Raw genomic sequence first — 23,704 nt, 5'->3', positions numbered from 1 at the left:
CCTTAAGAGCCCATACACAACGAATGCTTCTTTGCATCCGTCCAGTTTTTCAATTGTTTCCCAGTTAACATGCGTTAGAAAGGAAATCTTTTACCGTAGTGGCACATTTTTTAGATGCAGTGTCAGGTTAAACAAAGTCAACTTTTCAAAACATGTCTCGAGACACTTCCATTTGGTTCTATTTATTGCTTTTTCTTTTTTTTTTTTTTTTTTAAGAATGCAGTGTCTGAATGCCACCTAAGGGCAGGAGTACCTTGATGAATAGGGATCTGGTTTAGCCGGAACAACTTGTGACCTAGGCAATGGGACAATAATTATCATTCCCAAGTGCTTTCATTGATGCCCTTGTACAAGGCACTTTACCTCAGGTCAGTTCTTTGGATGAAATCCTTCAACAGGGCAAAAGGTTGCCAACCTATAAGAAATCACAAATCTTAAAGCAATGTTTATAAGATTTTGGGATTCTATTCTGTTTGCTTCTTGATTTTATCTAAGGTTTGCTCACTAAGATCACATACAAAGTCCATAAAATTCTGACTTTAAAAAGGACAACGAAGGTTTACTGTACAGCATCAGTTGTGTTTAATTCAAATTAATTGACTTCCACTTTAAAGATACCATGAAGCTGCACAAGTGTGGTTTTCTTACCTACCATGGTGTATTTCCTATTGAAATGGTAAGTTTGGGCGGGACAGATCCCCCTTTTTGAAATAGTCAATCTGTAGTTACATCACCACCATAAACCATGATTTGCTAGATGGTGGCAGGTGGTATTAGGATATCTTCATTCTAGAGGAATTATGACTGGACAAAAATATGTCTAGTGCAAGATAAGTCATCAATATTTCATGACTTGGAGTACACTAACATATAAATGGCAACAAAGCTAACAGACATGGACTAGAAGTCACGTATTTCAAATGTTGATTTCATGGGGTTATTATACAGCATAAACAGGAGAGGCCAGCCACCATTCTCCTCTTCATGCCTCTTTGATTTCTTTAGCTGCTCTTTCTGCTAAATAGTTTTTAATCCTATAGTTAAGTTTGCAAAGCCCCACTTCGGGGGTCAGCGCAAACAAAGGTAAATATTGCACAGCATGAACAAGATTATCCTTGGAGTGGACCACTTTCTCAGAGGAACAAACCCACTGGAATTTCTCAAGAGGCTACTAGTTGACATGGAGACAGTAATGTTATCAGTACACGATATTTTTCACCACAGTAGAATCCAAGTGAAATGTACACTGTAAAATAAACCTCACAGCACCTTGACAAAATAGTCTAGAGGTGTGAGATCTTCCATGCTTACTGTAAGATATTATAGTCCAAACAAGCATTACAATCAAAACTGTCTGATGTGGTGCAATGTGGGAATAAACTCTCTGGTCTACATTACACAACCTTGAACTTATTGTATAACTTCCCTTTTTCAATTAGGCTAGAAGTTTCAAGAGTTGTGTCAAGCGCTGAGGATCTCTATCGCCTCATATAATAAACATTCAAGTGGCTGCTGTTTATTGTAATTTGTGAATGTCTAGCTGGACTGGTCTGATAGAAAGGCATCCTGGATATGCAAGTTGTCTCTAACGAGCCATTCAATAAAATCCCAGTGTTTGGTTTAGAGATCATGATGTCATGACTCATCCCCACAAACAGCAAAAGTAGGGACAGGGGGACAAGCCACAAAACACAAACCTATTCCCTGAACCTCTTCAGTCTCTAGTGAGAAATAAACAGATGCATGAAAGATTTATTTCTGAAGAAAAAGTTAGAGATGCTTGCCAGTGCAAAACTTGCCACCACAATCGGAATGGTTTTTAAGGTGTTATGGGCAGGGTTGGGGAGTAACGGAATACATGTAATGGGATTATGCATTTAAAATACAAAATATAAGTAACTGTATTCCACTACAGTTACAATTTAAATCATTGGTAATTAGAATACAGTTACATTCAAAAAGTATTTTGATTACTGAAGAGATTACTTTGCATTTTATTGTCTCATTGAAACATTGTTTCATTTAATATTTAGTCCTTTCAGACGGAAAACATTTATACATATAAATTATGTATTGTTTTCCTGTAAAACTGGCAAAGTTTTTATAGTCAAAACAAGTGAAAAATCTACCAGTGCTGAAGAAGTAATCCAAAGTATTTATAATACGGTACTGACCTTGAGTAATCTAACGGAATATGTTACAAATTACATTTTACAGCATGTATTCTGTAATCTGTAGTGGAATACATTTCAAAAGTAACCCTCCCAACCCTGGTTATGGGTGGATGCTTACTGGCCCAAGGCAAATAAAATCCTGGTTTCTAGATTTTGGATTGGGTCCACCAAGTGAAAATTGTAACTCTTATCACTTTTTTATGATTTTAATGCAGTCAATGCTGTCAATCGGGATGATTGGGACCTAATCGTGGCATAATGTTGACCCCTGTGAACATGCAAACGTAGCATTGGGTGGGAGGGGGGTGGTACTAAATCATGAAAATTGTTGTAACAGGTTTGCAGTCAGGGAAACATCAGTTATACTGTTGGCTTGATAACTTCTCTTCTCCGAGAGAAGTATCTGCGAGAGTATTTTCTTGCAAGGCTCAGTTACCCCACAACAGGAATTCTCAAAAGAGAAACCAACTTTATGTAAGCTAAATCACTCGTCCATGGTGGCTCTGAATGGTCCATCTTGAACTAATCCAATAACTCTTGATCCAAGATGAGGCCTCTCAAAGTTCAGGAAACAGCTTTTTGGATAAATGTCCCCTAGAAATGAGACCTTAATATATGTGGCATGCATAAAAAGATACAATGAGCACCATATATCATTTTATGAAATGTTGTGGAATAGTAAAATATTTTACATATCTTTCATACCTTTGACAGAAATAAATAACAGTTCCAACCACCCAAGGTTAAGGCAAACTAAAGCCATACGGACAACATTTTATTCATAATATGTACACAAATCAAAGCAACTTCAGAAACATACAAAAACACATTAATTGTACACAACACAAGATGAATGCTAATGGAGAGCATTTAACAGATCCTCACAATGGTATTTTTCTGTTATTGTCTGAATACTGTCATGTGCCTTGATGTTCTGGAGGACAAACAGCATTTCAGATAAAAGTGCTCTGTAAGTTAAAAACAAACAATGGAACAGTATTAGGGCTAATATAAAATGTAATTACATTTTCATTATCTAGTCCCATACCAGGGGTCAGGGTTTGGCAGGTTAGCTTCTGAAAGTTAGCCTCTGCTGGTAGATAATGTAATTACACCTTTATGTTGCCAAAAAAAATCATCTTTAATTTACAGCCATTTAAAATAGCTGTGTATTCTACCTAAATAATATTTCATTCAATTTTAGATGTTTTTTGTGACTGAATCTTAAAAGCGTGTAATGATGGGGCCTGGGTAGCTCAGCTATTATCGACGCTGGCTACCACCCCTGGAGTCGCGAGTTCGAATCCAGGGTACGCTGAGTGACTCCAGAGAATAGCACAAGCCTCCACATGCTAAGAGTCTCCGCGGTGTCATGCACAGCGAGTCACGTGACAAGATGCGTGGGCTGACTACCTCCGAAGAGGCAACTGAGACTTGTCTTCAACCACCCGGATTGAGGTGAGTAACCGTGCCACCACGAGGACCTAGTAAGCAGTGGGAATTGGGCATGCCAAATTGGGGAGAAAAGGGGATAAAATAAAAAAAAATAAAAAGTGTGTAATGGACTTCGATTTTTCCTTGTCTGCTGTTTGGAACTGAGTGCCTATTAACAAAGATGGCAGAATTAAAAAAAAAAAAAAAAAGCATATTTCCGGGGAAAATGCCAAGAAGCTGTCATTGGGATGAAGCGGAATGCTAACAGGTATTATATTTTATTTGTACCAGAAATATATTGTGAGAGGATATTTGCGTGATTCCAGGTTTTACATTAGTTAAAAAGTAAGCTTGTTTTATATTACCGGGTGCTGCAGGAGTCACCGGTGTCCTTCAATATGACATGAGCAGTCTGTAGAAGATGTTTGCTGAAGTTCTGCAGCTGAGGTAGTGAAGATCCAGTGTTCACATCTACAAACCATGACTTTGGAAAGCAATCTGCAATCTTTTTAGGAAAGAAACTTAGTTTGACAAAGAACTACCTCCAAAACCACAAATTATGACCATGAGATTCATTTGAAATGGTCTGCATTAAAAGCACATGCACCTTTTTGCATTTGTAGATGGTGTGTTTTGGATTGGATTCATTAAGAACAATCATCATCAAGTAACGGCCGAGAAGTTTCTCCAACATCAGCTCTTTCAGGATATGTTCAGGAATCAAACCATCCCATAATGATATGTTGCCAAGTAACTGAAAAGCAAACAAAAAAGTATGATTATAGCCTAAATATTGGTATGAAACACCAATATAAAATGTACATTAGGGCTGGGCAATAGGACAATGTTATCTGACAAATACCCCAATGCCGATATCGACGCTCATTGACAGACGATGTTCAACAATATAAGGTAATGACAAAGACATGGTTGCCAGCTGGGAAGTTGCCAAAAATATTAAATAGTAGCCCAGGGTTTAAAATTAGCACCTGCTGCGGGTCGTGACCCACCAAATGCGGGTTGCCTTTCATGCGCTGTGGCAGATAATTTTGCTGATTTTGCCACCACTGTGGTGGGCGACTTGCAAGACGTCTCGGAGTGACACATGACAAGAAATGGTGTTAGACACAAAGACACGTGCTTGAAGAAACACACTTTTTTATATTTTTAAGGACAGATGACAGAAAAGTCGTCAATGCGCGTTTCTGATTCGCTGTTTGTTCAGAGGCATGAAAGGTGAGCGTGTCTCCATGTGTCCATGTAAAGAATTCTCACTCTTTCTTCTCTATTTCAGTCGTCTGAAAACAGTTTGCAAGAACAGTGTCGTCTATCAGAATGCTACAAATGACCCAAGACATTCTCAGGAGGTGCTTGGAGTTCACTTTATTTCCCTGGACCAGTTTGAGCTTACCATGCATTGTAAACCCAACTCTGAAGGTTCACAAATCATAAAATACAAAAACACCTTAAACCTAAAATTGATTTATATTTCAATTAACATTATTACTATGTTTACATGTATAATTTTCTTTCGATCTTAATTTGTATAAGTAATTTTCCACCTGTTGTCGTAGACGAATACTTGCATGACGGAAATTGAGAGTGGGTTAAATACGTTTTTTTCTACCACTTTGTTATTTTAAATGCTTTTTCATTTCGTTTGAAGTGCAATTTGAATTTGTTTCAATAAATGTAATTTTGAAAGCAAAATCAATAAAGCAAAAATATTACATACACCCTCAGCAGTGGGGCCAGGGGGGTTGACAATGTAATCGGATATTGCAATATTTTTTTATTAAAATATCGTGAACATATTTCTTGCATATCGCCAAGCCCTAATGTACATTAATGTATATTTATCTGAAAAGAGATGTAAACAGTGACATGCTACGCAAATGTCCTACCTTTACAGCTGACCAAAACTGTTTGTTCTGAAACTGGAACTGTGGTGACCTCTTGTCATCTAAAAACCTTACGCAAATGAACAACACAATATTTTCCCATTAAATCAACATGAAAACTTGTTCCGCAACAAATTGACTGCATTAACAATGATCTTATAAAACACAGCTTTTTAAGTTTGCCACAATAAATTTGAAACAAATGACCAACTACACTTACTTTTTAGGGTACAACGGGACAAAAACATCATTGTCTACCACACTCCTCAATCTCTGAATAACTGCATCAACAAAGGCCTAAGGGACGAAATAACAAGTTGATTGTATTTACTTTCCTTAAAACAAAGTTTTTAAAATTGGGATATTGTGCAGTACAATACCTTAACAGGCTTGCTTTGTTCACCATCAAATACAGAATAATCATCCTGTATTCTCTTGCACAGTGTTGTGAGGGTGTGAGACTGCTGTGTAGACAGAGGATCCCAAACCAGCTCCACAAAACCTACCCGAAATATCAAGCAATATTTTATCACAAACAGCACACAGAAAACCATAACAGACATTCTGATATACTTAAAGTAAATCAAGCTAAAGTGTGATATTTAATTATTGTGCGGAATGTTTCGTTCCCAAATTTGAGATATAATACAGTACATGCATCTAATGGGCATTATAAACCCATTAGCTCAAATATCTGCAAAAAAGATTCACCTTGAACTTTAGAGAGGATTGTCTTCTCGATTATGGTGGGCAGTGTCTTATTATCCGTGTTCTCCAATTCCTCATAACCCTGACCATGACAGAATCTTTCAACAGCAGAATACCATGGCAACGCCTCAAAGTCTTCACCTTCTGCCTAGAGGGCAAACACATGCATCTCTAATCAGGAACATATCAAGCACTACTTCCAGTCTAAACAAGAAACAGATGCCTAAATAAATCTGAACCAATGAAAATGTATAAGTGAAATTAAATGCTTTGATCATCCAATGATGTTGCTTTTTGTTTTTAATGCACAATATTTGTCACAGTCAACATGTATGAACATTAAAGTGATGAAGTATACATATATATCGATTTTTTTTTTAACATTAAACATAAAACAGCAAAATACATCATGAACCATCTCAAAATGCTTTAAACTTAATTGTGATTTACTCTTTCCTTGTAGACAAGACATGAAAACAACACCTTAAGAGGATTCCAGCCAATGAGCTGGTGTCGAATCAGAGGAGCCAAAAGTTTGGGAAGGCACAGACCAATGTAGGCATTATTGTAGGACTCTGGAAAGGAGACACGCCACTCATCAAATCTCGAGAGTATTTTCTTCACCTCCCAGAAGTCTGACTGAACGTCTGCAAATATTTCTTGTGCCCTTTTTAGCAGGTCATCTGTCAAACAAAATTTAATCATTTAAATTGTCACTTATTTCATATGGACTTTAAACACAAGAATGGAAAGCAGACATCAAATTCTAAGTCATTTGCATTTTTAGGCTCTTAAGCCAATTTTTTCAAATGATTTTACATGTGTTTTCAGAAGTCTCCTAACCTCTTTTACTTTGTAGCTCCGCCTCCTGTTCGACCGTTGATTCCCAATCAGACGGTACGCCCTTATTGTGTTCTTCTGAATAGTCAGGCAAGCTAGGACATGAAAACACTTGGGGAATTGAACAACTAATGATATATGACTATGACAACTGTAATTTTCAGATTATAAAGCTTTCAAAGTTTTCTTAAAGCTGCAGTCTATATATTATTTTGTAATGCCAGGCTTAGTGTATCCAGTATTTAGAACAATTTAGAAGTGGTGAAAGTGCCTGTAACAGGTATAAAATTCTTCCTCACCTTTCCTCAGCTAGGCTGGAACCACTGGTTGTGTTACCATTACCGTGAGAATCAGTGTTATCTATGGTCCATCCACAAAAGACAATATAATATGAACAAACACTGTGAACAGCTTGCATAAAGGAAAATTATTGTCTGCACAGGATGCAAATGTACTAGTTTTTTTTGTCCAGTGATAGAGATCAGGAAGGTAGTACGAGCAGTATGATCATATTAGTATGATGAGTCAACATGAGATGTAAAGTCTTTTACACTGTTAATACAATTATCATATCAAATTATTACTTATTATCAATTTAGGGACTAAAGTATTTTGAATCTGAAAAACAGAAACATAACAGACACATATGAAAATGCTCTCTTGTTTTCTCAAGCTTTATGTTATTTATTTATTTATTTATTTATTTATTTTCAGCAAGCAATCATAATTTTCAGGCTTTATTTCTGCTACGCTTTAAAAAAAAATATAATCCAGACAAATGTTTGGCCTCATTATGACATGGAGGTGTGGCTATGGAAATTAGGTGTGGCAACTGTGGGGGGAAAAAAAAGCTTGATAACATCACAAAACAATCCTCTCCTGTGTAAAACCAATGATCAAGTTTTTACTGAAGTACATTTTTGTTTCTATTTTTCAGATTCGTATTAGTTTAGACCCTTAATTGGCTCCATACAAAAACCAGTATTTGGTTTAAGCCTTACAGGTTAACTTTTGAATTTGTGAGGATTCCTCTTGTAGTGCCTCTCTTCTCTGGTTCAACAGCACCTCTGCCTGGTCAATATACAGACTGTGCATGTCCAGCTCAACTGAATTTATTAAAGCAATCTGAAAAATAAGCATGCTATTCACTTAATACCACTGTTTCAAGTAAAGCAACTGTATACTTAACATACTAATATTACTGTTCTTATGCACATGCATACCACTGCCTACCTTCTCTGCCAAGCATTCCAGTAGGTTCCTTGAGAACACATTCATGGAACGGTAGAACCGGAGCTGCTCATCAGCAGGGTGGTTTTCCAGGCTCTCTAAGGAGCTCTTGGCCATTTCCACATCTAAATGCATCCGCCTCAGCTCCGCCTCCCTCGCCCTGTGCACCTCCCTCAGGGAATCCAATCTGGAGTGAAATTAAAAACAGAACCAATTTTCATTGAGCACATTTACATGGACACCAGAAAGCCATTTATTGTGAGAAAGCTGCTTAAAGCTTGAAATCGGTGTATGCATTTACATGAGCTGTGTTAGCAGCATTCTCTTTACTCCCGTATACATGCGGCTTGTTTTGTAAGCAGCGTTCTCCACAGCAACGTAAATTCCCTGCAACACTTGTGTAAATAACAAACATGGGAGCCAAGGAAGGCTTTGCTATTTTTTTCTCTTTTGCTTTGCTTTATTTTCAGATATTCCAGAGTTGTTGCTGAGTTCGTTTCCATCACGACCTGCAGTGGAATTGCGCTGCAACAGTGGGGTTTCCCTCTTACATAAAACCCTGGGATTCCCCCAACGTACGAGCGCATATAGGTGAACGTGTGGGACAGACAATATTTTACACAGGTGTGTATAAATGGGTCTAGTTTACAGCGTATGTGCTGTTGAATTATTTCCACGATTTTGACTTCTTGTTGAGCTCCATCCTATGACATATTTTATCCAGTCTGTTCATGCACAGGTCACTCCTCAAAAACCTATAACAATGGCGCTTTTGTGTTTACATGACCACAATAAGCAGCATTCTCCAGGAGAAACTCAGGTGTGTTAAACCGGTATTTGGCGCTCGTTTACATTTACTCATTTAGCAGACGCTTTTATCCAAAGCGACTTACAAATGAGACACATAGCAAGCAATTTGTCATACAAAGTTTAACATCATCTGCAGTGTAGGACTGCCAAGTTCTCACAGTGGTTGGAGTTCTAAAGATGCTAGCACAGAATTGTAATTAAGTTGTAAATTAACTTATATATTATAAAATAACTGGCTGTGAAAACTGATGGTTTATGTAAAGATCCTCCTCTACCTTGGCAATATTCATAAAACTACTAAGGCATTTCTGTAGCTTACTTTCCAACGATTCTCTTCTTTATGACATCAATACTGACTGGTGGAAGCGTTTCAGGGATGTCCATTTTCTTCGGTCTGACTGGTCGTCCAGGAGCCTGAAATCGCTTCTGAGAATATAAGGAATATTCCTAGTAAACACTACAGCTACAGTGTGTAATTAAAAGCAATTTGAAGGTACTGTTAAGTAATTCTTTATGGTCTAACAGAGAACATGGTGTTAGTCTGAATGGGTCAAAAATCAACTAAGATTTTCAGTCACAGTGGAGGGTCTCACTTGGTGTCTTTTGACTCCTTTTTTGATCTGTTGTTCCTCCCAGATATTCTGATCTTCCTCCTCCTGGCTATCAAAATAACTTTCATCACTTTCACTCCCTGCAAAATCAGAAAATATTTAGCATGTTAGATCTCCTGAAATTAAAGGGATAGTTCACCCAAAATTATTTACTCACCACTGTCATTTTGTTTCAAGTGTAAGACTTTTTCTTCCATAGAATTCCATGGACTTACTTTCTTCTTTCTTCCATGGAAACCACAAGGAGATGTTAGACAGAATGTTAACCTCAGTCACAATTCACTTTTATTGTTTTGAGAAAAAGATGTAATGAAAGTAACTGGTGACTGTAGCTAACATTCTGTCTAACATCTCCTCCTGTGTTCCACAATAGAAAGTAAGTCACACAGGTTTGGAACAACATGAGGTGAGTAAATGGTGTCAGAATTTTTAACTATCCCTTTAAAGCAGGGGTCGGCAACCTATGGCACGCGGAGAGGTAATCACTGGCACGTCAGCAACGGTGAGAGAGGAGTAGACTATTTTATTTATATAAATTCCGCTGACATTATTCTGTGACATTAACTGTGTTAACTCATTTTGTACAAAAGGACAGGTTTTCTTTCGTTAAAGCACTTTCATAAGATGCTCTGTGAAAATTCACATGCAGGATCATGATTATATCATAATCATCGGGTTTTGCACACAATTTTCATTGAAACTGTTATGCTGATAATATCAGCTGTAATGAAAAATAAACGATTCAATTAGAAAAATGCAAAATAGAAAAATGTTCACAAGTGGACTCAAACTTTGGAAAATCACATAAAGCCATTAACCAGGTTGCCAACCCCTACTTTGCCTTATTTTACAAAACTAAAATACTATAGAATAGGGTTTTGAGTCACTGGTAAAAGGTCAGTTTCACTTTATTAAGCTCAAGATTCTCACCCATCTTCTCAGCCATTCGCTCTCTCAGAGTCTTGGGTTTTGGTGCAAATTCGATTCTGCGTTCATGATCGTCCGGCTCATTGTCACTGTCTTGTCCTTCATTGCTATGACCTTCTTCCTCAAGGGTTCCAGGACTGCTGTGTGAATCCAGTGGGATGTAATCTCGTTGGGCTCGGGCCTGTCTCCTTTGCTCTTTGGCAGCACGGATCTTTCTAGCATCAGGGATGTTGACTGCAGCATGGGACAAATAATGACATTATCAATCACACAAGAACTGTGAAGCAAAACTGACAGATAAATGCTAATGCTGATCTCAGTACCTGTCTGTGGCACTGAAGAATCAGATGAACTCGACAAGGTAGAAGAGATCCCATCATCGCTGTCTGGGGGTATGTCTTCAGCAGAGGTGTCAGAATCACTATCAGATTGCACTTTGAAATTCACATCCTTCTTAACTGGTCTATCTGGAATCAAAAAAGTGAAGGGTTAGGAGTTATAAGCCTCTACTTAATTAATGACTATTTGTGCACAAGACCGCACCGTAGACCTAAACCTAGGCCTACTGTAAGGTTGCTCTGATACCAAGATTTTGGCTTCGGTACGATACCAGCCCTGGTATCTCAGTATCAATACTAAATCGATACTCTAATCAACAAAAAAAAAGCCTTACTTGATTAAAAGAACTGCATAAAGTCTTACAGATTCAAATTATGCATTTTGCGTTTTAATTTTTCTGGATTCCATGTTAAATGTTTTAATTAAATGTTATGATCAAAAGGTGTTTAATCAAATTGATACATACAGTTTTAATCAAATAAAAATATAAAAAATGTTTTTTTTTTTTTTTAACAAAAAATTGCAATTTTACTTTTGGTAAAATAAAATGCTGCACAACAGAGCTTCTAAGTATTAATGAAAATATTAATGGGAAAAAAATCTGATTACCTGTGGCAGAAGGCTGCTTGCATTTATGATATTGCTTACAGATAATAATAATAATAATAATACAACCATTTAATATTATCATTTATAATTGTTGTGAGTATTATTGCTACTTTTTGAATATTACATTTTTATATAGTAGTTATATTTTTCTGTCTACAATTACACACATCCATTTGAATAGAGCTTTCATGTTAGCGGGACTTTTATTTTGACAGACCTTTGAGTTCTTCCTGTTTTTATGGGTTAGTTATATCAAGCTTCCCATTAATGCTGGAATACTCCCGTGGCGACTCTTGAGCTGAAATCTCCGAGCTGCACCGGAGGAGTTCATATAAGTGTTAACAGCCGTTTATACTTCCAACATGAATAAAATTAAGCACCAGCAGTGTGTGTTGCGTTTGTGTGAGTGTGTGTGCGCATGTGTGGGAATCATATGACAGAGCAGAGCGGCACCTCTTGTTCATTTTGTAGCGTGCAGTGCATGTGACTGTATATTATTTATTTAAATTACATCCTTCTGCTATTTAAAGATCACACATGGCCATATCCAGAGGTTTAATTTCATCTCAAATTTGTCATATATCATATCATTTTGCTAATGACAGCATACTGTAATATGGTACCAAAATTAGCAACAAGATGCTATCCTACAGTTTTAATTTTTTTGGTATCGCAGTACTTCGTTAGCACCGGTAAACCACACAACCATAGCCTACTGTGACCTCTACATATTAAGTTGGGATAGAAGAAATTATTTTAACATTGTAAAATAAATGTCATCACATGAACACATGTTAAACAACAAACATACCTTGTGAGTTTGGCAATGTTGAAGGAGAACCTTCCTTTTTCCGTGCTTGGAAAAAAACTTCTTTGTTGGCTGATCGTTTCACTTTAAAATCACTTCCTTCAGTGGCTGTAAGAGTTAAGAAGTTTCTTCATTAAAATAAATGTTTCTACAATTTGGGGCACTTGTGGCACTGTGGACCTCTAGAAAGTAAAATCTTATCAAAACACTTTTCACATTCTCTCTATTTTTTTTTCTTATTATTTGTCTACTTTAAACGTCCAACAGTGAATGAACATGCAGTCATGAAAACTCCAATCACAGTGTCATTTCTACCACATTCTGTATACCACATTCTCAAATTCAGTATCGTGTTTAACAGAATTCCATAGTGGTGTTTAAAATGATGTTTTTGAAATAAAATGCCCCACTCTAATTTCATAACGAACAATGTATGTATCCTAAATACAAACAGTTAAAATATTTTCACACTTTTTGAATAATTTGGCAAAATTACATCTTAAATGGAAATGACGCCCAATTCTCTGCACACAGGTGCTATTTACCTTGATTTTTCTGTTTTCTTAAAACATCACGTCTCATATTTCATCTTCCCTATGGTGAGCGGCGCTTTACCGCCTATAGCAAGTGAATCAATAAACCCGCTGTCCCGCTGCGCGGAAGCGTGGCGAGCCCTCACGGGCATGTCAGACTGGGTGCTAAAAACAATTGAGCACGGTTATACGATTCAGTTTGTATGCTGGCCACCCCACTTGTTGTGCACAAAGATTCAGAGTCTCCTTGCAAAAAACACGATAGAAACTGTCCCAGACTGCAACACAGCGGGGTTTACAGCCATTATTTTCTCATTTTGAAGAAAGACGGCGGGCTTCGGCCCATTCTAGATCTGAGGCACTTGAATTGCGTGCTCGCGAAGCGCCCATTCAAAATGTTAACTCAGAACCAGATCTAATCACACATCCGTCCTCAGGACTGGTTTGCGTCAATAGATCTGAAGGACCCGTGTTTCCATGTACCAATTGCACCACGTCACAAGTGGTTTTTGAGATTCGCGTTTGAGGGAACTGCGTATCAATTTAAAGTCCTTCCTTTCGGTCTGTCTCTGGCTCCCCGCACGTTCACGAAATGTATTGATGCGGCGCTCGCCCCATTGAAAATTAACAGCATGTTTTCAATTGCCTTGACGAGTGGTTATTACTAGCCCAATCAGAGGTGCTACTGAGCAAACACAGAGACTTGCTGCTTTGCCATCTGAAAAATCTGTCTGAATGTCAACTGGGCAAAAGCACACTTTCCCCCAGCCAGCAAATCTCCTTTTTAGGGGATCATCTTGACTCTGTGAGCATGCATGCGCACCTCATGAAGGAATGCATACAGACAATACTTCGGTGTCTGTCTCAGTTCAAACTGGGGAATCCATTGCCACTTAAAGTCATTTCAGAGATTGCTGGGTTTTATGGTGGCAGCATCCGCCGTCATACCATTAGGTCTGTTACTCATGAGACTTCTCCAGTAATGGCTCAAGCGGCACATTCCACATCACGTCTGGTGCCTCGCATGCTCATCGTGGTGTCTTGCCACTGTCGGGCTGCTCTAGCACCATGGACAGTGCCGGCATTCTACCAACAGGGTGTTATGCTGGGTCGAATTTTCAGAAGAAAAGTGGTGTCCACAGATGATTCGAACACAAGCTGGGGCGCGGTGTGCGATGGACGCCCGACTTTCGGCACCTGGACAGGTGTGAAACGTGTGTGGTATATCAATCGCCTAGAACTACTGGCTGTCTTTCTAGCTTTGAAGGCTTTTCATTTGGACATTGTGAATCACCACATGCTGATTCGTTTGGATAACACAACAGTAGTGGCATACATAAATTGCAAGGCGGACTAAGATCGCCACAAGTAATGAGCATGACACAATGTCTCCTTTAATGGAGCGGGCATCATCTCCTCTCATTGTGTGCGACACATTTCCCGGGTCGTATGAATTTCGGAATGGATCTGTTGTCACACAATGGAGCATTACCAGGGGAATGGAGACTTCATCCTCAGACAGAGATGAGGATTTGGGAAATATTCTGCAAAGCAGAAGTCGACCTATTCGCCTCCGCAGAGAACGGCCACTGTCCCCTTTGGTACTCCATGTCCCAAGCCCCGCTGGACGTGGACGCGCTGGCTCACAAATGGCCACCGAAACGCAAGTATGCATTTCCCCCGGTGCGCCTCCATTCGGTTATCAGCAAAGTCTGAGAAGACATGGAATCAGTTCTATTAATTGCGCCGAAATGGCCCAATTAGTCCTGGTGTCCGGAGATGATAGAAATACTAAACAGCACTCCATGGGAAATAACGCTGAAGAGAGACCTTCTCTCTCAAGCACAAGGCACGATTTGGCATCCCCAGCCAAAGCTGTGGAACCTATATGTGTGACCTCTGAACGAAGCACGTTGGACGGGCCAGAATTGGCTCGATCTGTGATGAACACTGGAGGCTGGCTTGTCATTTAACCGACATTAAACCTTTAAAAGGCTACATGCCTAAGGTTTTATCAATGCCCTTCAGGGCTCAGGTAGTTTGTTTACAAGCCTTCATTTTCCACCATTTAATTCGGATGAAGAGCAATCTATTCATATGTTACGCCCGGTGTGGGCATTGCATACATGTGTTGTGTGCACCCATCATCTTAGGCTGTCAGATCAGCTCTTTATTTGTTATGGTGGATGCACAAAAGGAATGTCCATCTCCAATAAAAGGCTCTCTCAATTAATCATTGATGCGATCGCCCTCGCTTACGAATCACAGGGCATGAATTGCCCTTTTCGCGTCAAAGCGCATTCAATCAGAGGCATGGCCTCTTCATGGGCATGCACAAAAGGTGTGTCCTTACAGGACATATGTTTGGCAGCAGGACGGTTTTATAACCTCGACGTGGTGTTCATCTCGTCACAAGTCCTCTATGTATAGAGTGCTTCTTACATTCAAGTGAGTGAGTACTCCCATAAGAAATAAAAACCTGCTTTTCCAACTATGTTGTGAGAGGGTTAATAAACCATACTGTGTATATCTAAATGGTTCATATAAATTCCAATCCAGACTGCATTAATTTCCATCTGGCATCCGCCATGTGGGACTAATATGACTTATAAGTCATCGGCCTGTGACTCCTTATAATATCTCTATTTAGTGTTACAACTCTGGGAGTGTAATGTCACGTAGTGCGGCGTGATGGGATACCGTTCCCCATTGTGCTTACGGCAATGTCAAGTGAACTGAATTGATAAGGAACATCTCCGGTTACACATGTAACCTCGGTTCTCTGAGATGAAGGGAACGAGACATTGCCAAAGCTGGCTGCACTACTACTACAAAGTTTCATAATTGAGTGACTCACTCTTGTCCCTCAGTCAGACAATTCTGAAGAAATGGTGACTGAGCGCCCGCTTACACAGGCCTAATGTGTGCCTAAAGAGGCGGGGCTCAGACACTATTGCCAATCAGAGGATTGGCGTGATTGTATAAGGGTTTCAACAAGGTCGTGTAAGGACATGTAAGGGGGTTTAGAGGAAAGGAGGAGGCGAGAACCGGCTTGACAACTTAAATAATAATTTATTAAACAAAAACCCAACCAAAAACACACAACTAAAAACACAGCCGCTGTCTTAACTGTCGTCCCCAGCCGCCTTATCCCGCGCGTCCCATCAGGCTGATTGGGACCGGGTGTCTCATTCAGCCCGGCCCCGCCTCCTCAGCTCTAGGACACTTCCCCACTGTGCTTACGGCAATGTCTTGTTCCGTTCATCTCAGGGAACCTAGGTTACATTTTCACAAACCTGCCGGACACACACACACACACGATAAGCTCATCTGCATGCAATGGTGCTGCATGTCCAGATGCGCAAGAGAAGTTAAGCCCTTCATTTGATTAAAGTTACACACGCAGTTACGGATGCACAAAAACATTCAATAAACGTTCAGTAAGTCTGACTGAATCCAGACGATCTAATAAGTTTATTTTCAGCCAATTATCATATGAGTTCTGTAAATTCATTACCATTTGAATGTAATGCGATCTTTCTCCTCATGTAAATGTGATTTTGTGATGATTGTTTAAAAAATTTATTGCAATGCCCCACTTCCGATGCTGTCAGTCAAAGCTCACTGCGAGTCTGCTGTTAAAGCCACAGCTGTGCGTCTCGTGCCCCAGAGACGCGATATAAATCTTTGGCTTACCCGAGGGAGAAAAGGCCATCTCCGCATGTGAAATTATTACGTTTTTAGTCAGTAAGGAACTGAATGTCCAGATGCTCAAAGGCATTTTACACGGTACGTGGCAAGCGACAAGCTTTTGCGATCTGAATGTAGCACACGCGCAACAACGTCCGCAACTGCAGCAGCTCAACATGAGAGTGAAAAAATTTATCTCAGGTGAATATTGTATTCCATTTTGCATGCAAGTAATAGTTAAAAAAAACAACAAACCAATAAAATGGCTGTAACATTCATGGAAAGGAGGCGGCGAGAGCCGGCTTGATACTATAAATAATAGTTTAATAATGTACTTAATAGTGTAATAATGTACACAAACACACACAAGTGTCGGACAGCTGTGCATAACTCTCTCTCTGTCGCACTGCCGTCTCCAGTCGACCTTTATCCCTCTCGGTCTAATCAGCCTGATTAGGAGCCAGGTGTGTAGAATCACGACCCAGCCCGCCCTCCGGCCTGCCACATTGGCTTTTAAATCTTTATAAAATAGTTTAACCACATAACTTATACTCAATAAACAAGACTGGTGCCGACATTGTTTCTGAAAAGATAAAATACTTAATTTCCATGGCCTGTTTTCTAATATAGGAGTTATAAAATGGGTAGGTCATGTTGAACAAGTTAAAGAAAAAAAGTGGATTTTGCATTTAAAAAGCACACCTGGAGAAGCCAATCTCTGTCAGCTTGAATATTTATCTTTTTATATTATAGATCTGCTTTGGGTGTCTGTTGGCTTTAGATATTGTTTGCACAATTGTTTTGTTGTTAATCAATCGTAAAATTCATCAAAACATAGGCTAATTAATGTATTTTAGCCAAAAGTGACTTCACCTCGACAACTTTATGCAATCTGAGTTTTTAAATAATTTTTCCGTTCACTCAATTAATCGTCAGAAAAATTGTTAGATTACTCGATTACCAAAATAAACAATAGTGACTGCCCTAATTTTCATGCACAACAGTCTCTAGAATTTACTCAGAATGGTGCCAAAAACAAAAAACATCCAGTGAGCGGCAGTTCTGTGGACAGAAACGCCTTGATGATGAGAGAGGTCAACGAAGAATGGCCAGACTTGTTCGAACTGACAAAGTCCACAGTAACTCATAACCACTCTGTACAATTGTAGTGAGCAGAAAAGCATCTCAGAATGCACAACATGTCAGACCTTGCGGATGGGCTACAACAGTAGGATACCATGTCTGTCAGCCAAGAACAGAAAGCTGAGGCGGCTGATTTGACATTGTTACTTCATGAAGAAGCAATATGGAAGTAAAGGGTGGTTTTCACACTGGGCACATTTGCTGCGGTCTGAATCAGAGTGTGATTGTTCCCACCATCCCCCACAGTGTTAATCTGGTTTCAGACTCACGTATGATTCTGTCGAACAGCAGTACTTTTCCATCATCAACTTGCACCATCACAAACATGCACATGATGGAAAGCTCAATGCGGGTCACTATATTTGTGTGGTTTTTTTTATTAATTTTGTGTCATTATGCGCACCAGAGTGAACGGCACTTGTGCCTCTGTGCTTCGCATGCCAGAATTCAGCCGTTGTACATGTCCCGGGAAAGGCGACTACATCTGATGCTCACAAACGATCTTAGGATGTTTTCACATTTGAGCCCTCTTTAAAAGAACCAAAGTGGATTAAAAAATGGACCGAGTGAGAAAGGACCCAGTTCTCTTTGCGTTCACATGTCTGAGACCTTGTAAGTGGGCTCAGATCTCTTTTTGGTCCACTTTACCAGTTACAGGGTCTCAGTCCTTTTTGCATTCACACTCTGTCATTTGTGAGACCGAGCCCACTTTAAAAAATATTGTATTTATTATAATTATTATAATTAGGGCTATTTTTAATGTTAAGAGTACAAATAGCTCTATGTATTAACTTAATAATATAAACATGTTTAATGCTCTCAAAATGAATAAGCAGCATAAGAACTAGGGCTGAAACGATTAGTCAACGTTATCGACAACGTCGACAATAAAAAATTGTTGGCAAAATTTTGCATTGTCGAATAGTCGTTTGATCTCATTTAACATAACATGAGATCATATGAAACTCTAATGATGCCATGAGAGCAGCACTTCAGCTCGCGCCTGACTGAGGAGAGGAAGAAAACACAGCTCACAGTCCAGATGCACTCTAAACTTTCACAGCTTCAGGTATGTAGATTGCAAAGAATTATACAAAAAATAAGTAAATAAAGGAGTACTCTCGTTGTGGAATAAGTGGAGCCAGAGCAAAACTTGCATGTCGAGTAACTTTAAAGGAAACACCCCGGCGTTACATCTTAAATGCAGTTATATTTAATGCATTATAGCTTTATTAAAGTTCAAATAATAAGGAAGCAGGTCAAGCAAATAACTACAAACACCGAAACTGGCATTTCTCTGTGCGGTCAGTGCCTCTTCTACGAGTTGCGTGAATGTCCCGATCTAAGGGGGAGAGATTGAAACTGCACTCTGTGGCTGTGTCTCATTTGGTAGGACGCGTTCTTTGAAGGCTGCAGTATACCGAATGTCCTCCTTTAAACAAGTCTCGTTTAAACGAGACGGCCTTCGTAGGATGAACGGAAAAGTAACTTAACATGGTTGCTATGACAGCACGCCACTCTTTAACTAGCACGAGTACTTCGAGTGAGACGTTAAAGTCCATTTAGAAGGGAATGTATGAGGTACATTTTAGGAGCGTTATAATGATGTAGAGAGAAAAGAAAATAGATTGTACAGGTGTAGTTTTAGTCTAATACTTTATTTGAATTATATATTAATATAATAATACATATTATATACTCTGCACCCATCTACTGAGGTACTTCAACATAGGAATTAAAATTACTTGCGTTTGAACATCATATTTATGGGCAAATTGGCGACATTTTTTTAGACATTTCCGTTGAAGCAAAGAATTGTGGGTTGTGAGAGCCCACGCAGGATACACCTCATGCATCCTCCAAATTCCTGTGAAAGAAGGTCGCATTCGAAGGCTGCATTCGAAGTGTTCTACTCGCTTTTATGAAACGAGACAGCCTCGATGACGTATGTGGCCGACATATGCGACCTCTGGAGGACGCATCCTTCCAAACGAGACACAGCCCATGTCACTGGGATGCTCATCCCTCGAGCGCACGAGCTTGCTGCAGCTCACGACTTACTGCATCATAATCATAACATTATACAGTATACGTGTCACTATGCATTCTTAACGTGAAGAAAATTGGCAATATAAGACAGAGTTTGTTTTTTTGTGAGTGAAAGATGAATTGAAGTGAACAGAAAGGTGAGAGAGGGAAGTCTTTATGGAGCCCCATTATACACAGCAACAAAATATGTTTTTGATTTGTTTTTGTTTTGACTTGTTTTCCAATATAAATATCTAAAACTCAATTAAAACAACGTACTTTTTCTTTAGCAGCTATACTGCAGAAGAAAAAGATTTTATCTGAGAATGTTGACTATAATATTAAAAATACTAATATTTTAAAATATCTAAAAATCCTTTTAAAAAAGACGCATTCACCTGAGAAGCAGCATATAAGATATTTAGAATTGCTTTTAGAGAAAAGATCTTGAATGCAAGTATATTTAGTCTTTACTGCACTCACAGAAGTATAACCAAGTGAAAAAATACACTTATATTTAAGAGACATTCTCTTAAAGCAAGTCTAAATATCTTATATGTTGCTTCTCAAGTAAATGTATCTTGTTTAAGGATTTTTAGACCATTTTAAATGGAAAACAAGACACTTGATAATAATAGGATTTTCTGCCGTGAATTTTTTTACTGAATTAAACGTAAAAAATAAAATAAAAAGTATTTTTTCCTTTAATTCAGTGAATGTCATTTAGAGGTATTTTTAAAAGATGATTTTGTCCTCTTTATTGTTAATAAGCACATTTAATACAACCTTTTGACTCGGACACAAGCTGAATAATCGTTTAAGAGCTAATGATTAATCGTTGCAATAATCTTCCGAATAGTCGAATAATCGTTCTAATAATCGTTAAGATTAGTCGATTATCAAAATATTCGTTAGTTGCAGCCCTAATAAGAACAGGTGTCTATATTCAATAAAACTTCATTTATTGACCTTTGGCATCAATATTATATAACTGTATACTATTACAAAGAAAAGTAATGTAACAGAACTGAATGCATTGCATTTTTATACAAAAATACTGGATTTAAAGGCAAAACTCAACATTCAATCATGGTAGATTAGCCTTATTAACGACAAACAGTAAGATTAATCACAATTTATGTTTAATCTACTGACAGCCTCAGTTTATTTCCATTCACAGAACACGAATATTTCTATTGTTATTTCTTAACTTTCATGCGGCTTTCAAGGCGTCCGGTTAAACCCTCGAATCTTCATTTGCACAGAACACTAAAGAAAGACATTTGATTTTGTTTCATGTGCAGTTTTTAATATGCATCTCCCTCTGACATATCCATAGAAACCAAGCAAGCGGCTCGTCGCGTCTCTCCCGTGCTCGCATTGTCATTCCCTGAGTCCGGGAACCTGTCGGGGCCAAACATCTTTGGTATTAGGCAAATGGGAAAATCAAGTGAGCGCTTATTGTTCACAACGCAGGTTATTAGCGAACCGAACCAAAGGCTGCAACCGAACCGAACTCAGACCATCTCCCGAGATGGCCTCAGCTCGGTTCACTTTTAAGGGGTCTGAGATTGTTTGGAGTGTTCACATATGGGCCAGAAATCCCTCGAACCGCACTCAGACCCCTGAAACGGACCAAATGTGAAAACACCTTTATATGAGGACACAGCTGTTTACACGTTCACTCACGCAGACATATAAAAGACACCTCACCTTTTCTGTGTCCCACAACATTTCTCTGCTTGTTTTTGTGCAACTGATGATGTCATCATGCTTAAATTGGTAAAAATGCATGCGCAAGTCATTTTACTTCCTGAACAAGTGTGAAGTACAGGTTGCTTTCTCACTCATGTGAACCGTGCCACAGTTCCAGTGCAACCAAACTCAGACCAGCTTCTACAGGTAGTCTCGGGTTCTGTACCGCGGTCCGCAAACAGTTTTCACATTACTAACTTTTCATGCGAACCGTGCTAACCGTTTCGGGCTAAACTGCCAGTGTGAAAGCCCCCTAAATAAACTATAGCAAGTTTAACAAATGAACAGTAAGATTCGGCTATTGTCATTTGTGTGTACTACTGAAATTATGCAAGTTGTGTGTCTATTTAGACTCAAATAGTTCCTCAGACAATACAAATGTGTAGCTCAATGTGTTTGACAGCCAGTTGCGTCTCATGAAATTTTAGTGTGGAAGTAATGAATCCTGTTATATTTGTTGCAGCATCTCTTTGATATATGGAAAAATAAGGCATCAAAGAATAAGAAGAACATCAGAATATATTCTAATCTACTATTTTACTAATTGTCTTGAAAATGCTTTGAACAGTTTAACCATATGGGCATTTTGTAGATCCATTTGTGACAGATATACGTGCCTGGTCGCTAAAGACCGGAGTATGTAATAATGCTGGGAGAAATACCCATGCATTTAAGGGTTAAACATGGTACAGTGTTATTTTTATAAAGGATTTATATATATAAATATATCATCCACTGGGACATAACAGGATGTAAGAGGCTATAGTATAATACTTACAGTCTTTATCAAGGAAGCTGAGTGTGTTGCTCTTTGATGAGTGTTTTACGTCTTTAGATGAGAGTGCATTGACAGATGACTCTTCTGCCTCACTCGAGTCAGACCTGCGTGGCTTTGAACTACTTGAAATCCCTCTTCGCGGCAAATCTACTTTTGAAGGCCGGATCGATTTCTCTTCTTTGTTTCCACCATCACCATCGCCAACCTTTTCATTCTCGTCTTCTTCACTGGATTCGTGTTTCCTTTGTCTGATATTTCTGCGTGGCTTTTTATTAAACATTTTAAACGCATCTAAAAGTGAAAACGTCCTCCGATTGTGTAGTATACTTCCGGGTCGTCGTTTAAAGACTTTTCATAATAAACGTCATTCAGCGATTCTCAAAAGATAAGTATTATTACCATGGCAAATTATTTAGATAAACGTGCTAAATTATCCAGTCCAAAAACTATTTAAATTTTAAGTGAAACTAAATAGTTTTCTTACATAATTGAAATGTATGTAAAATAGGGCTACCAAGTTTTTCTTCCGGAAAGCCTGGAAATAACCACAATTAAGTACATTTATTGTTTAACTTTAATATCTTCCTTTTTATGTGGTCTCTGCTCAGCTATAATTGAAAATATTATACCTTTAACATTTTAATGCCTGGATTGGAAAAAAGGCATATGAAAGAGAAAAAGACATTATATATATAATTACAACCAAGTGATACAGCCAGCTGGAGGGGTGTATATATATTTATATACAGTATACACCCCTTGAGATATATATATATATATATATATACACACACACACACACACACACACATACACAGGGTTGGGGTGTAACTAAATACATGTAACGGGATTACGTATTTAAAATACAAAATATAAGTAACTGTATTCCAATACAGTTACAATTTAAATCATTGGTAATTAGAATACATTCAAAAAGTATTTTGATTACTGAAGAGATTACTTTGCATTTTATTGTCATTTGTTTCATTTAATATTTAGTCCTTTCAGATGGAAAACATATTTACATATAAATGATGCGATCCAAAGTGCATTTGAACAGCAGTGAAACACGTTCTTATGATGTGTTACATTCATACGAGCAGACAGAGAAGTAAGTTTGAAGTAAGTTTGGAGCAGAAGAAATAAAAATAAACTTTGTGTAAATTGTCAGCTTTACGCTAAGCTAAAATGCTATTTCTAGCCATTTTACATGCACATGTTACCAGGCAAGATCATATTTTTTTATCAAGAAAATTCACGTCATAATGTATTTTTTCTAGTAAGACCTTTGATATTAGGGCAAAAATCATGTTCTTGATAATAACTTTTGTATTGTTTTCCTGTAACAATATCACAAAATCTTTAAAACAAGATCAAATTGATTTA

The 23,704-nt window shown here is 38.3% G+C and overlaps 1 protein-coding gene across 1 annotated transcript; it reads right to left on the bottom strand.

Annotated features, from left to right (window-relative positions):
- Positions 1 to 2,874: 2,874 nt before the first annotated feature.
- gcfc2 (GC-rich sequence DNA-binding factor 2) lies at positions 2,875 to 22,645 on the bottom strand. The gene is made up of 18 exons (XM_051646102.1): positions 22,319 to 22,645; positions 12,395 to 12,499; positions 10,959 to 11,102; positions 10,639 to 10,869; positions 9,691 to 9,788; positions 9,417 to 9,523; positions 8,291 to 8,474; positions 8,059 to 8,182; positions 7,357 to 7,417; positions 7,061 to 7,152; positions 6,701 to 6,900; positions 6,221 to 6,365; positions 5,890 to 6,011; positions 5,730 to 5,806; positions 5,513 to 5,579; positions 4,216 to 4,362; positions 3,974 to 4,113; positions 2,875 to 3,142 (listed from the first exon to the last, which is right to left on the bottom strand). The coding sequence occupies exons 1-18, from the start codon at positions 22,596 to 22,598 to the stop codon at positions 3,031 to 3,033; spliced, it is 2,436 nt and encodes an 811-aa protein (XP_051502062.1). The 5' UTR covers positions 22,599 to 22,645; the 3' UTR covers positions 2,875 to 3,030.
- Positions 22,646 to 23,704: the final 1,059 nt, after the last annotated feature.

This window comes from Myxocyprinus asiaticus, chromosome 20, assembly GCF_019703515.2.
Source record: "Myxocyprinus asiaticus isolate MX2 ecotype Aquarium Trade chromosome 20, UBuf_Myxa_2, whole genome shotgun sequence".
Taxonomy (NCBI): Eukaryota; Metazoa; Chordata; class Actinopteri; order Cypriniformes; family Catostomidae; genus Myxocyprinus; species Myxocyprinus asiaticus.
Note: the sequence above shows the minus strand (reverse complement) of the source record. Positions and strands in the feature narration are given on the sequence as shown.